General features: G+C 37.3%; 2 protein-coding genes across 3 annotated transcripts; one reads left to right on the top strand and one right to left on the bottom strand.

The window, feature by feature from the left end:
* Positions 1–2,214: 2,214 nt before the first annotated feature.
* Positions 2,215–8,027, top strand: LOC137953733 (phosphoenolpyruvate carboxykinase (ATP) 1-like). The gene is made up of 13 exons (XM_068801223.1): positions 2,215–2,346; positions 3,395–3,658; positions 3,821–4,008; positions 4,414–4,567; positions 4,651–4,735; positions 5,783–5,883; positions 6,081–6,379; positions 6,525–6,698; positions 6,800–6,865; positions 6,971–7,149; positions 7,232–7,401; positions 7,476–7,644; positions 7,751–8,027. Exons 2-13 carry the CDS (start codon positions 3,402–3,404, stop codon positions 7,892–7,894), a joined length of 1,986 nt encoding a protein of 661 aa, XP_068657324.1. The 5' UTR covers positions 2,215–2,346; positions 3,395–3,401; the 3' UTR covers positions 7,895–8,027.
* LOC137953735 (tubulin alpha chain) lies at positions 7,990–10,533 on the bottom strand. Of its 2 annotated transcripts, XM_068801225.1 has the most exons (4): positions 10,347–10,533; positions 9,294–9,528; positions 8,372–9,201; positions 8,036–8,286 (listed from the first exon to the last, which is right to left on the bottom strand). In XM_068801225.1, exons 1-4 carry the CDS (start codon positions 10,437–10,439, stop codon positions 8,080–8,082), a joined length of 1,365 nt encoding a protein of 454 aa, XP_068657326.1. In that variant the 5' UTR covers positions 10,440–10,533; the 3' UTR covers positions 8,036–8,079. The 2 variants fall into 2 exon arrangements, with proteins under 2 accessions (XP_068657325.1, XP_068657326.1); XM_068801224.1 differs by having other exon boundaries at positions 7,990–9,201; positions 10,347–10,532.
* Positions 10,534–14,012: the final 3,479 nt, after the last annotated feature.

The raw sequence follows: 14,012 nt of genomic DNA, 5'->3' as shown, positions 1-14,012 counted from the left end.
TTAAGGGTTCCAAGTCTCTGTGTCAAGACGTTAGCTAATACAACCTAAAAAATAAGTCGTTTAAGTGTGAAAAGCCAACCTACTCAAGAGAGGTGGACCAAAACCACCTCTAATACCCACCCCGTGGGATTTAAAGGTGAGATGTGTCGGACCTGGCTCTGATACCCTATTAAGAGGCCGGCCAATACTAGTCATTTAAGTACGAAAAACTAACCTACTCAAGAGAAGTGGACTGGAACCACCTCTGACAGTCTCAACATAAGACCCATATAGAGATAGATACCCACCCTTTCAATATTTTCACAAAAAAAAATTAATATGAATTTTAATATATTACCAATTTTTTTTTTTTTACAACTTTGGCAAGTTGTTTTCATTTTAAAGACTATGTCGTCATAGAAAAAAAAAATAATAAAAAACATTATGAAAAAATTTATAAAAAATATTATTCAATCTACTTTTTTATTTATCTTTTCCCTAATCTATTTTTCTCACTAACCCTTTTTTAATCGAAATTTTTAGTATTTTTTTAGGATATCATAATTTTATTTATAAAAAATTTAGTTCATAATTAAAACCCAATTAGGTTGAAAATTCTAGTAATTATTTTCTGTCTCATATAATACCCGAGTTAAGTGTATTTACTATCTATAAATTATAACTTAGGCTCGTATGATTGAAAACATCTCGATCTGGGTAGTCACAACCAAAAGATTAGGAGAAGAGAGGAGAGAAAATTGAAAAACATGAAGATAACTTTAGTTTTTATGTGGAATGAATATTAAACAGAATTTTTTAAAATTTTTAAATAAATAATAAATAGTGATTTGAAAATTAATCGAAATTGATATTTTTAAATTAATATAATATAATATAACATTAAAATTCATGTATAGAAAATTGAATAAAGGTTATAAAAATATGAAATATTTAATATGCGGATTGAAAACAAAAGTAAGAAAATATAATTTATATCATAAATATCATACAAAATAAAGAGAAAGAAAAATAGAAAATTATATTTATAATTAAAAGAAACAATAACTAAAAAAATATTACTAATAAAATTATGTTAAAAGGATAGAATGATAAATAAATAAAATAAAATAACTAAAAGATATATTTTTTTAATTAACAAAAATCCTGCTATAAAACTTAAAAATAAAATATGAATTAAATAAATTATAAAATTGAACTAAATATGTTATAAATAATAATACGTAGAGAAATGTAAAAAATAAAATTTATTTTTTAAATTAAATTTAAAATAAAATTACTATAAATTGATTTAAAATTTCAAACAAAAAATAAAAAAAATACAAGTTTGATGATGAATATCTTAAAAAAACAAAAGGATTATAGATACCCTGAACAATCCCAAATTCCTCATTCAACGACTATTTTCTATTCTGATTTTTCAATCCACGGAGTTTATACGTTGTTTTTCCATTATATTTGCTTATGTTTCCATTTCCGACAATTTCATTTTCTCAAACGACGAGGGAGCTATGAAGATGTTGCCATCTCAACAAATTTTAAAAACTTTTTGTGACTATTATTTTTTTAGGTTTTTGGATTTTTCTTTAAGAGTCCATATTTTAAAAAACCGTTTTAGAATTGTAACCTTCTAATAAGTAACTAAAAAGTTATGGTTTATTATCAATTAACAAATTTAAAATATAAAATTATTATTTAAATAAAATATATAACATATAAGAATGTAAATTTATAAGTGTTTTTAAATATTATCAATTTATAAATTAGAAATTATAATTAAATTAATATTAGCAAAAAATTAATATAAGTAATTTATAAATTAAATTTAATATTATAAAATCTTTTTATCCGTCCAATGGGTTCGATTCTTAACCGATGAGGTCGAGTCGTCGCTCCCATTCCGCAGATTCAAAGTTCCGAACGACTCAGAGCCAATACACGTAATCAGTTATGTATTCGCGGATTTCAAAGCTTTATCCAATTCAACTAACTATCTAAATTTTATTCCGAGCGTGTACAGGATGGATGTGTACGAGTTACGTAGGAGTCGAGTTGTTGTCATTAAAATCGGATTGGATTTTTTTTTGCCTTTTCCGGGGGTGGCCGAAACTAGACTATCCGGAAAACTAACCGTGGTTAATTTAGTCAGGTTAAACGCCGGTTAGCGCCTTTAAAAGGGCGGCCTCCCTCCTCTGTTTCTCGCATCCTACCCGGAGTTTGTTTATTCCTACTGAAAACCTGCTTTGCATGGTCGAGCGTTTCGTTTCGTCTCTCCGTTCTCTTTCTTTCTAGTTTTCCGCTTTTCGGTTCGGCCTTCGCCGCTCCCTTCTCGAGCTGTTGCTGTTTCCGGTGCGATAGCTTTCGATCTCTTTATCTCTTTGTATTTGTTATTTTCTCGATGCTCTGTTTCTTCAGCTTCTTCCATCAATTTATTGCGTGCTGGTTCTTGATACTCGGTTTTTTTCAGCTTCATGTTACTGCGGTTTGTCGAACCTTGATATCGCAGTGGGTAATCAATGTTTCTTTATCATGTTAAAACTAAAATTGTTTTTTTTTTTTTTTCTTTGTTGTTCTTTTGTGTCCGCCGTCGCAAATTTTATGGCGGATAATATCATTTTTGTGATTATCCGTTGTCTTCGCAATCATCAACATTATAGCTGTAAATTGATGTTTTCTGTACGGAAGGATTCTAATTTCCTCCTCCTGGGTATTTTTTTCTGTTTCGAAGCAGTTGGGACGGATCTCATTGCAGTCAGCCACATTAACATTTCGATCCTTGTTATTATGACCTTATCTGTTTTGATCATATACACATTAGCAGGTTTCTGTTACTTGTCAGATTTCATATGCAGTTTTCTATATAATAAGAACTATCTGATTTCAATATATTTCCTAAATTTAGGAACTTGAGAATTTTTTTTCTGTCTAAACATTCTAGACTGTACGCCTCCCTTTTTTTCTTGTTCATTTCGGTTAAAGAAAATAAGAAAAGTTTGTTTTAACCTTTATATATTTGCTTAGTTTCTACCGCATCATCGACGTGTTTACCGCTTTGAATTTCTTCTCGTATATCTGCTTTAATTTGAATTTCTTATCAAAGATGTTATTATTATTATTCAAAATTTTAAAATATATAGTCTAATAATTAAAATATTTATTGCTTTATTTTCTAGAATTGTTAGCTACTGATAGCCGCGTTGTCGGGCGATTCCATTGCAAATTTGCCCGAAAAATGACAATATAGTAAATAAAGGAGATCACGATGGTTGAGTCGACCGATCGCGTGTCTGCATGCCTCTTTTACTGTAAAATTTTAAGAAAGTAGAAGAGTCCCGATCCTCTTCTTTCAAGAAGATCTTATCTTCGCCTAGATTTTCTAATATTGGTGTATGTACAGAGGAGAAATGGCCACTAACGGAGACTTCAGCTTCGCAAACGGTGCCCCCAAAAGCCCACTGAAGAAGATCCAAACCCAGAAACGGGAAAACGGGATCTGCCATGATGACAGCGCTCCTCCGGTGAAAGCTAAGACGCTCGACGAGCTCCATTCTCTGCAGAAGAAGAGATCGGCTCCAACAACACCAGTTAAAGGGGATAATGGCGCCATATTCGCTCAATTGTCCGAAGAGGAACGCCAGAAACTCCAACTACAGTCCATCAGGTAAGTGCTGTCCGGACTGTGCCACTATCGACGCTATTTATAGCGAAAAAGTTGCAGAGAGTCATTTTACATCTTTGTCCCCGACGTAACTGATCTCGGCCTTCTGAGTTCTGACACTTGGCAGGTGCAGTAAAGATACTTAATTCTTGAACCCTTTTGCAGTGCATCTCTGGCCTCTCTCGTGAGGGAGACCGGACCGAAGGTTGTGAAGGGTGATCCGGCGCAAAAGACCGAGGGCGCAAAGACTGTGAGCCACCATGATCACCACCACCACATCGTCGCTCCCACAATCAGTGTCAGCGACAGCGCGCTCAAGTTTACCCACGTCCTCTACAACCTCTCCCCTGCTGGTAATATGTTGAAGCGCTCGGGGTTACTTCTGTCTTTTCATTGTCCTTAAAATCATCATTTTTTGCTTTTTTGTTTTGTCATCCAATTTTAGATTGTACTATGCTCGGTGGAAACCGGCGTTTACAAAGCTACGCTTTTTGCCGTCGTTTTCGTTTGCACAAAGTGACTTCTCCGGCTAAATTAGTCTATGCATCGCGTAAAACTAGAAGAAAATGAAAGTTTCGATTTTCTCGTGTTTTTTATGTAAGCCTTTTTAGCGAGAAATCGCCTTTTCTGAGACTACAAGTTGTAAACCACAACCGAGTTGATTTTCATTTCTTTTTTCTATTATTTTGCTTCGGAGAAGTTAAAATCTCTTCTCGTGCGCTTTCTCACCTCTCTGCTTTAAACGTGAAATCTCTCAGAGCTTTACGAGCAAGCGATAAAGTACGAGAAAGGCTCGTTTATCACATCCAGTGGAGCACTTGCGACACTTTCAGGGGCGAAGACTGGTCGCGCTCCACGCGATAAACGCGTCGTCAAGGACGAGACCACCGAAGATGAGCTTTGGTGGGGCAAGTAAGTCGTCTTTCTTTCCTGCTAAACCCCATATTTGCCTTTGATGACGACATATGGTCATGGCACACGGTTGTCTGGTACAGGGGTTCTCCTAACATTGAGATGGACGAGCACACCTTTTTGGTGAACAGAGAAAGGGCGGTCGATTACCTAAATTCGTTGGACAAGGTAACCCCTCTTCTTCCTAAGAAATTTGTCTTTGATGGCCGTAATTTCCACAAACTCGTTCCTCTACGACTTTCACTCAAATTTGAATTAAAAAAATAGTTCGGGCTGAATCTTGTCAATTTGTTTGCTGAATCGCTGGACTTTCTGGAAAAGGCGACGTTTTCTTTTATAACCAAAACTGTAGCCTGTATTACGATTTGCTCTTTACCACTGTACCGTTGTCAGCTTGTCGTTTTTTGTTTAAGTTTAATAATTATCTTTCACGTGGACTGCACGTGTCTCGGTGAAAATATCTGAGTTCATACTTACTTAGTAAACTCTTATGCTTGGGTCGCGTGAAATGGTTTCTTAAAAAGAAGCCGACTATTTAAAAGAGTAATCAGTAAATGATTCAATGTGAAATTTTCTAGTTAAAATATGATTTTCGATGACTAGTTCAGTTCAGAATAGATTGTTCATGACAGCTTTGGATTCCTTGTCAGCAAAAAGGGTATCCATATCCTCTCCTACATCCACGGCAAGATACCTATCTATACCGTTGCCTGACATTACCACGCTTCGGCAGTTTCCCCCAAACCTGTACCCTTTCCTGGCTTATTCCCAAACTACGTCACTTGACTGAAACGCTGCCGGAAGACCCATTCAAAGCTTTTTATCTTTTCCGAACTGATTCTCAGTCAGCAGCTCTGTTTCTCATCCTCTTTGTCCGTTAGCGCTCATCGCCTTATCGGGCGGTAGTCCTTAACAATTTTACTGGAGTTCTTGAAAAGCTCCTGCTCTACCAAGCGACAAAAGTATGGACCGGTTCTGTGTATGGTTCACCTTTTTGTGGTTTGGCTCTTTATGAGCATTCTCTAAACCAGAGTACATGATATCCGTCGCTTCATGGACACTCTGGTACCTTTCTTTAATACGAGGAGGTTAGTAGTAATCGATCATTGAGACTTGAAAGCAAGCAAATGGAGTAAATTGTTAAGGTGTCCTTTATTTTGCGAAATGTAGGCATCTTGTGTGGAATTCTTTATCTGTTGTATAATGGTTGTGCAGGTGTTTGTCAATGACCAATTTCTGAACTGGGACCCAGAACACAGGATTAAAGTCCGGATCGTCTCAGCAAGAGCTTACCATTCATTGTTCATGCACAACATGTAAGTATAAAAGAACAGAACTCTTATCCTCTCCCATGGCCACTGGTACCAGATAAGTCCTCTTAACGTTACATGTTTCACAACTGAATGGAATTTAGTACTACTATTCATATAGTATTGTTAAGAAGATGCATATCGATAAATGGAAAATGTAAATATATAACAAGAGAAACGGAAGATAATTGCGTGGGTGGCAGGTGTATCCGACCCACCCCTGAAGAGCTGGAGAATTTCGGTACTCCGGACTTCACCATTTACAATGCCGGGCAGTTCCCTTGTAATCGTTTCACCCACTACATGACCTCCTCGACTAGTGTTGACCTAAACCTTAAGAGAAGGGAAATGGTCATTCTCGGCACTCAATACGCCGGGGAGATGAAGAAAGGTCTATTCAGCGTAATGCACTACCTCATGCCAAAGAGACAAATTCTGTCCTTACACTCTGGATGCAATGTGGGGAAAGATGGAGATGTGGCCCTGTTCTTTGGTTTGTCAGGTAAGTGTTGGATCGTCGGAATGGGAAGAGCCAGCGTCCAACTGACAGATAACCCAATTCAAAACTCTCCCTGTTAATCTTACAGTCTTCTATTATTTCGAGTTTTACTAATTGCACTTCTTTTTATTTCAAAAAACTTGTTTAGGTACTGGGAAGACAACTCTATCCACTGATCACAACAGGTATTTGATTGGAGACGATGAGCACTGCTGGAGTGAAAATGGTGTTTCAAATATTGAGGGTGGTTGTTATGCCAAGTGCATTGATCTGTCAAGGGAGAAGGAACCAGATATCTGGAATGCTATCAAGTTTGGAACTGGTAATCACCATTTATATAGTTTGCTATTCAGAAGCTTGTGCGCTAACCATTATTTTTAGGGGTTTTTTTTTTTTTAACTATTTCGGTGGTGTCTTTGGCAGTTCTTGAAAACGTGGTGTTTGATGAGCACACCAGGGAGGTGGATTACACAGATAAATCGGTCACTGGTATGTATAATGTATTTGTTGACTAAGAACTATATTTTCTCTCATCGAAGTTTAGTGTTAGATGTGGATAATTGAAGCCCTTAATTGTTATCATATCTTTGGCAGAGAATACACGAGCTTCTTACCCGATTGAGTACATCCCAAATGCAAAGATCCCTTGCGTAGGCCCTCAACCAAAGAATGTAATTCTACTGGCATGTGATGCCTTTGGGGTACTCCCACCTGTGAGCAAGCTCAACCTGGCTCAGACCATGTACCACTTCATCAGTGGCTACACTGCTCTGGTACATCCATTTGTAGTGCCCCCCGTTATTTTATCAAAGTCGGATGAACAATTATCGTTTTTAACTACTCTTGATCCAACAGGTTGCTGGAACAGAGGAAGGTATAAAGGAGCCTCAAGCCACATTCTCAGCATGCTTCGGTGCAGCATTCATAATGATGCATCCCACCAAATATGCTGCTATGCTGGCTGAGAAGATGCAGAAACACGGAGCCACAGGGTGGCTTGTTAACACTGGCTGGTCTGGTGGAAGGTACAATTAAAGCCCACAAACTGTCATATTTAATACGAAGAATACATGTTGATTTTAAATTGAGACATGTACAGGTATGGCTCTGGGAATCGTATTAAATTGGTGTACACCAGGAGAATCATTGATGCTATCCACTCAGGCAGTCTTCTGAATGCAAATTACACCACGACTGAGGTGTTTGGGCTCCAGATCCCTACAGAACTTGAAGGAGTCCCATCTGAGATCCTAGATCCGGTTAACACCGTAAGTGGAAAGCTTATTATATTGAGTTTGTTCATCAGAATTATCTAGAATCTGTGCCTTTTTGTTGTTGTCATATGTGATTTGGGTATATGATTCTCTGTGGCAGTGGGCGGACAAGAAGGCATACAAGGACACTCTCCTGAAATTGGCAGGTCTCTTTAGGAAGAACTTTGAAGTTTTTGCCAATTACAAGATCGGAAGGGACGGCAAACTGACAGAGGAGATTCTGGCCGCTGGGCCCAAGCTCTAACTTAGAAATGGAAAATGAGGTGGAAAGAAACAAGTCCAATATATATATATATATATAAGAGGTTGCGCAAATAATGTTGTATCCTGGTTGTATCCTTCACATAAGAAATGGTTTTCGTGTTCTCTTCTTCCTATTCTTCGCTCCTGCTGACAGCTATTTAAATTTCAACCCATGAAACAAGCACATCAGGTAATTGCTGTAGTCTTCAGCCCAAAATACAAACACAACTGGAAAGAAACAACAACATAACAACAGGCAACATATAGCAAATTTACGCGCTTCTCAGTATTCATCTGCCTCGTCATCGTCAGCTTCAGCTGACTCTGCTCCAACTTCCTCATAATCCTTCTCCAGAGCAGCCAAATCCTCGCGAGCCTCTGAGAACTCACCTTCTTCCATACCCTCACCCACGTACCAGTGGACAAAAGCACGCTTGGCATACATCAGATCAAACTTGTGGTCAATTCTTGAGAAGACTTCTGCCACGCTGGTGGAGTTGGAAATCATACATACAGCCCTCTGCACTTTGGCCAAGTCCCCACCAGGCACAACGGTTGGAGGCTGGTAGTTGATACCACATTTGAACCCAGTAGGGCACCAGTCCACAAACTGGATTGTCCTCTTGGTCTTTATGGTAGCCACAGCCGCATTAACATCCTTGGGGACAACATCACCTCGGTACATGAGGCAGCAAGCCATGTACTTGCCATGGCGAGGATCACACTTGGCCATCATGGATGATGGTTCAAATGCAGAGTTGGTGATCTCAGCCACAGATAACTGCTCATGGTAGGCCTTCTCAGCAGAAATGACTGGAGCATAGGAGGACAACATGAAGTGAATCCTAGGGTAAGGCACAAGATTGGTCTGGAACTCGGTAACATCTACATTGAGGGCTCCATCAAACCTCAGAGAGGCAGTAAGGGAGGAGATCACCTGAGAGACAAGTCGGTTGAGGTTCGTGTATGTAGGTCTCTCAATGTCAAGGGATCGGCGGCAGATGTCATAGATAGCCTCATTATCGAGGAGAACAGACACATCAGTGTGTTCCAGAAGAGAGTGGGTGGAAAGAACACTGTTATAAGGCTCCACCACAGAAGTTGAGACCTGAGGAGAAGGGTAGACAGTAAATCCAAGTTTTGACTTCTTTCCATAATCAACAGAGAGACGCTCCAGCAGAAGGGACCCAAGCCCAGACCCAGTGCCCCCACCAACAGCATTGAACACTAAAAAGCCCTGGAGGCCTGTGCAGTTGTCTGCAAGTTTCCGAATTCGATCCAAGCAGAGATCAACAATCTCTTTTCCAACTGTCAACAACAAACAATAAGAGTCAATAACCTATTGCTAATCGGAAAAAAAGTTGAATAACTCATACAACTAGAAATTTAGCTGCACTTACTTGTGTAGTGACCACGGGCAAAGTTGTTGGCAGCATCCTCCTTGCCACTGATGAGCTGCTCGGGATGGAAGAGCTGACGATATGTACCGGTGCGGACTTCATCAATGACAGTGGGTTCCAGATCAACAAAGACTGCACGGGGAACATGTTTGCCAGCACCTGTCTCACTAAAGAAAGTGTTGAAGGCATCATCTCCTCCACCCACAGTTTTGTCACTTGGCATTTGACCATCAGGCTGACAGAGACTCGTTAGAAATAAATAACCGATTCAATTAGATTTAAAAAACAAAAACAGTTTAAAAGATTGTAGCAAAACCAGAACAAAGCAAATTAGAAGAGTATGTACCAAAAACTAAAACATATTCATTCACAAAGAAAGACATACAAGGTATAAGAGGAGAAAAAATACGTATTTATAAAGAAAATTGCAAGAAAAACAACGAACAAACAGATAAAAATGAGACGAAATCAGATGTACAAAACCGAAACAACATAATTCTAAGCCAAAATGTAGACAAAATACAAATACCATTTCTATGACGTTAACAGTAGATCTAAGAAGTTTGTAATAGAAACATGTGCAACCCAAATAAATGAAAAACTGATTGGAAGATCAGTCCAACCCTAAAATGTAGGTTAAAATAAGACAGGATTCAATAGTAAATAAGAGAACATATTTGAGAAGGGAGCAATAATATCCGGAGCTTCGGATCTAAAAGCAGACGGGACGGATCTTACAACCAACCATAACCTGAAAACCGAAATGAACGACATACAATGACATCTTTGAAATCCAAGACAGGATACAAAAATAATAAGAACATATATTTGAGAAGAGAACAACAATATCCAGAGTTTGATAGATCTAAAAGTAAAAGAGTCAGATCTAAGAATCTTAAACCGAAATTCAAAATGAACCACATAAACAATGACATCTTTTCATACCCACGACAATAAGCAAAGATTCATAAGCGTCTAACAACAGATCCAGATATATCGAGGCGTAAAAAGATACATCAAAAATGAAAAAAAACACGTTCGCCGCAATCTCACCTGGATGCCATGCTCCAGGCAGTAAAGCTCCCAGCAGGCATTGCCGACCTGAATACCGGCCTGGCCAATGTGGATCGAAATGCACTCTCTCATTTTCGAAATCGAGGGAGTAGGAAACACAAATGAGACACGAGAGTCGGGAACCAAGCAAAGGGGCAGGCGTTTGTGATGACGCCTTGTACTGAGAAATGGCTCTTCCAATCTGAATTTATAGATCAGAGAGAGGGAAAATTCGAGTGCCTTAACCGCGGTCACCTAACTCGGGTTAGTACCGAACGGAGTATTTTTGAATTTTTCTGTAGTTCGCCGCGTTCTACACTATCCTGTGACCTGCCCTATTCTCTTCCCTTAGCCCCTCCTTGGTTGCATTAGAAATGCAAGTGAAGTTTGGTAGAAGGGGCCTCGGGCTGTCCTAGCAAGAAGGAATTTTTACTCCAGTTGTTATTTAGCATGTAGAAGGGTAGAGAGAGATTTGTAGGAGCACTTCGCATTAATTGGATCATCCAAGACATGTTCTACACCTCTTTTTATACGTTAATTTGTTACTTGTTCATTGTTAGTGATTGGCTCAATGAGGTCATGGATTGGTTCCTTGAATGTGACTATTAGATTGAAATATTTAAAGTCTAAACTTAGAATGGTCAAGCAAGGATGGGTAGACTCTATTAATTCTACTAAAGTCCTGCATTTATCGGTAATCAACAAGTACCATTTTAATGGTTGACTAATAGTAATTCTTAGGTTAACTTCTATTTAACTTACTTAATGGTGGTAGTTGACATGAATGATGATCCAAAAATCTCAAAGCTCAATATTCAACTAAGTCCTGCATTAGTAAATATTTTAGTGTTTTACTTAGCTCACTAATATGATCCGATGTTTTAATGTCTTTTGATCTAAGTTCTCCAATGGGAAAGGCACACAATTACCATTAAAACTTAGGATTCCGTCATGTATAATCACATTAGATGGGTATTAAGGGGTGAGAAGAAAATAAGAATTGAGGAGAAAAGGTTTTAGGTAGAGAAGAGGATGAGTGAAGAATTTGGAGAAAAAAGGAGGAAGAATAGGGTTATGGACTTAGTCCAAACCGTCCCCCTTAAGCTCTATATAAATGATAAAAGTACCAATATTATATTTATACTCTTCACCCTAGTAAGAGTAAAAAATAGACAAAAAACATAAACTAATTACATCATATCGTCTTACCCTCTCCCTCAAACTCGGAGGTAATGACAATGATTCTAGTTTGAAATAAATAACATAGATGTAATAATAATTTTCTCCATCACGGTGTCCCAAGGATAGGTACAAAATCGGGTACAGACTCTCAAAGGGTAGAAATGGGTGATAAAACATAAGTCGAAATCAACCTCAAATATTTTTTAACAAATATAGTGATGATAATCACTAAAGTGGGTAATGTTTGTTATTCAGAAGATAACAATAAAAAACCCAATGGTACCAATAAAAAGTCTTAATGGACTATATATATATAAAAAGGTTCAACCAAAGCAACACTCCAAAAGAGTTGGTCAAAGGGGTAAGTGGGAGTTAAATAAAAGAAGGTAGGAGAAACGCTACCAAATAATAAAAGGGTAATGGGTAATGAGAAGATAAGATGAAGAAGTTAGGGTCATCATGTGTTTTATTTTCCTAAGTAATTCAAATTCTTCATCATATGAACTAACGAACCAATGTCAACAAAAATCAACAAATAATGAACCCAAGGCAAGCAACTGAGGATTTCTTGTTTAATAATACTAAAATGGCTCTCTTTGTTTCTCTCTGTTTACCAGTTATCTTCCCCGACATTTTAGGACTGAGGCATTTCATGTTGTAGTTTATCTTATCAACCATTTGATATTGTCTACCCTTGGTTAGATTTTTCACACCACTCCTATTTATAACAATTTTTCATTCATTTGATTGTCAAACATTTATTCATATCTATGCTAGTTAACGCAATATGTTATTTCCTCAAGCCAAAGCATGCATCTTTGTTGGATCTTCATATGAAAAGGTAATCAATGTTTTGACATTCTTAATAAAAAATTCTCTCCCATCATGTTACATATGATGAATCTTTTGTTTTACTTTCCATTGAGGCTTTTGCAACAATCTCGTCCACCTTCTCACAATTGTCCCTCTATCACACTTGTCCCACCATTTGCTATACCAATCATACATGGTGAACTTGGTTCTATCTTGAATTCTACTCTTCTACACCTATCCCTGATGACCCACTCACCTCCACTTTGCCTCCTTCACCCTACCCTTTTGTTCTACTAGAGGATAATCCACCTAATAATGCCACCACTCTTGTCCTATTGTAAAATGACCATGATCCTCATAATATTCCACTTATTTTTCTCCAATTGTCAAACAAGATCTATGTTCCCAACACCAATTGCTTTACTACAAAGTAGGTAGTTGGCAAAAATCCCTCCCATGCTCATTGTACATTGGTTACCAACACCCCTATAATTCGTGAACCTCTATTATAAAGATGAATGTTGTTGGCTATGCACACAAAAATTCGGGTTATGCATCATATCACCGTTGACACATTATTGAATGGATGGATAAAAATGGTGTTGACTGTAAGTGAGTATATAAGGTCAAATATCAGTAAGATGACTCCAATCAAACATTATAAGATTATCCTTGTTGCTAAGGGTTGCAATTATCAACATGGGTTTGACAATGATGAGAAACTTAGTCCAATGATGAAAATTGTACTAATGTAACTTATTCTCTCTTTATTAGTAACTCATGATTGGAACGCCATACGGTAGAAAAATGTATTTTTATTTGTGCAACTCCAAGAAGAAGTTTATACAGAGTAACTTGAGGGATTTTATGTTCAAGACCCCATACGGTATATTTTCAAATTTCAACCATCTATCTATGGCCTTAAACAAGCATCTCATACTTGGTTTTATTGTTTGTAAGAGGTTGTCCATAAGCAAGGGCTTGTTAAAACAAAGGAAAGTCATTCTCTTTTTTATTCGAAAGGTTGACAATTCCCTAGCTTTGATACTAATTTATGTTGATGATATTGTCATTATTAGCAATTATTCAGTTTATATTAACTCTCTCAAAAACATTTTTTGCAACAATATCCAAATGAAAGACTTAACCCCTCTTCGTTATTTCTTAATTATTGAAATTGATAGAACTATCATAGGTATAACCCTTATACAAAATACGCTTTAGACAGCTTGGAGAGAGCATAAATGATTACACGCAAATCGGCTCCCACGCCTTATATTCAAAAAAAAAAAAACTTGTTGGCTATATAGACACAAAATTTTCATTTTTGGAGGCTTATCACAAATTTGACGGTGACATGTCTTAACTTAACCTATGTAATCAATAAGATAATGCCAATTTATGTATAATTTTAAGGATCGTCATTAGTAGGCTTTGAAGCTAATTTTTGGAGATGTGCATAGTACTCTTCAATTTTCTCTCTCATTTTATACAAAAAATATTCTTTTACTCGACACAATATAGTGCCATAAGTAAACTCTATTGTGCTAGAGACCTGAGACCAGGATGTTGGTCTTTGGTTACTCTTATCTTTCTATGTTTTCTATTTGATTTCTTGGAAGAACAATAAATTATGAACTGTGACCAAACTAAATATTGGAATAGAATACA

The sequence above is a fragment of the Aristolochia californica genome, unplaced genomic scaffold, assembly GCF_029961685.1.
Source record: "Aristolochia californica isolate CCGP_79_NKW_82.1479 unplaced genomic scaffold, dmAriCali1.0.hap1 SCAF_16, whole genome shotgun sequence".
NCBI classification, from domain to species: Eukaryota; Viridiplantae; Streptophyta; class Magnoliopsida; order Piperales; family Aristolochiaceae; genus Aristolochia; species Aristolochia californica.
The sequence above is the reverse complement of the archived record's forward strand: the minus strand, read 5'-3'. Positions and strand labels throughout refer to the sequence as shown.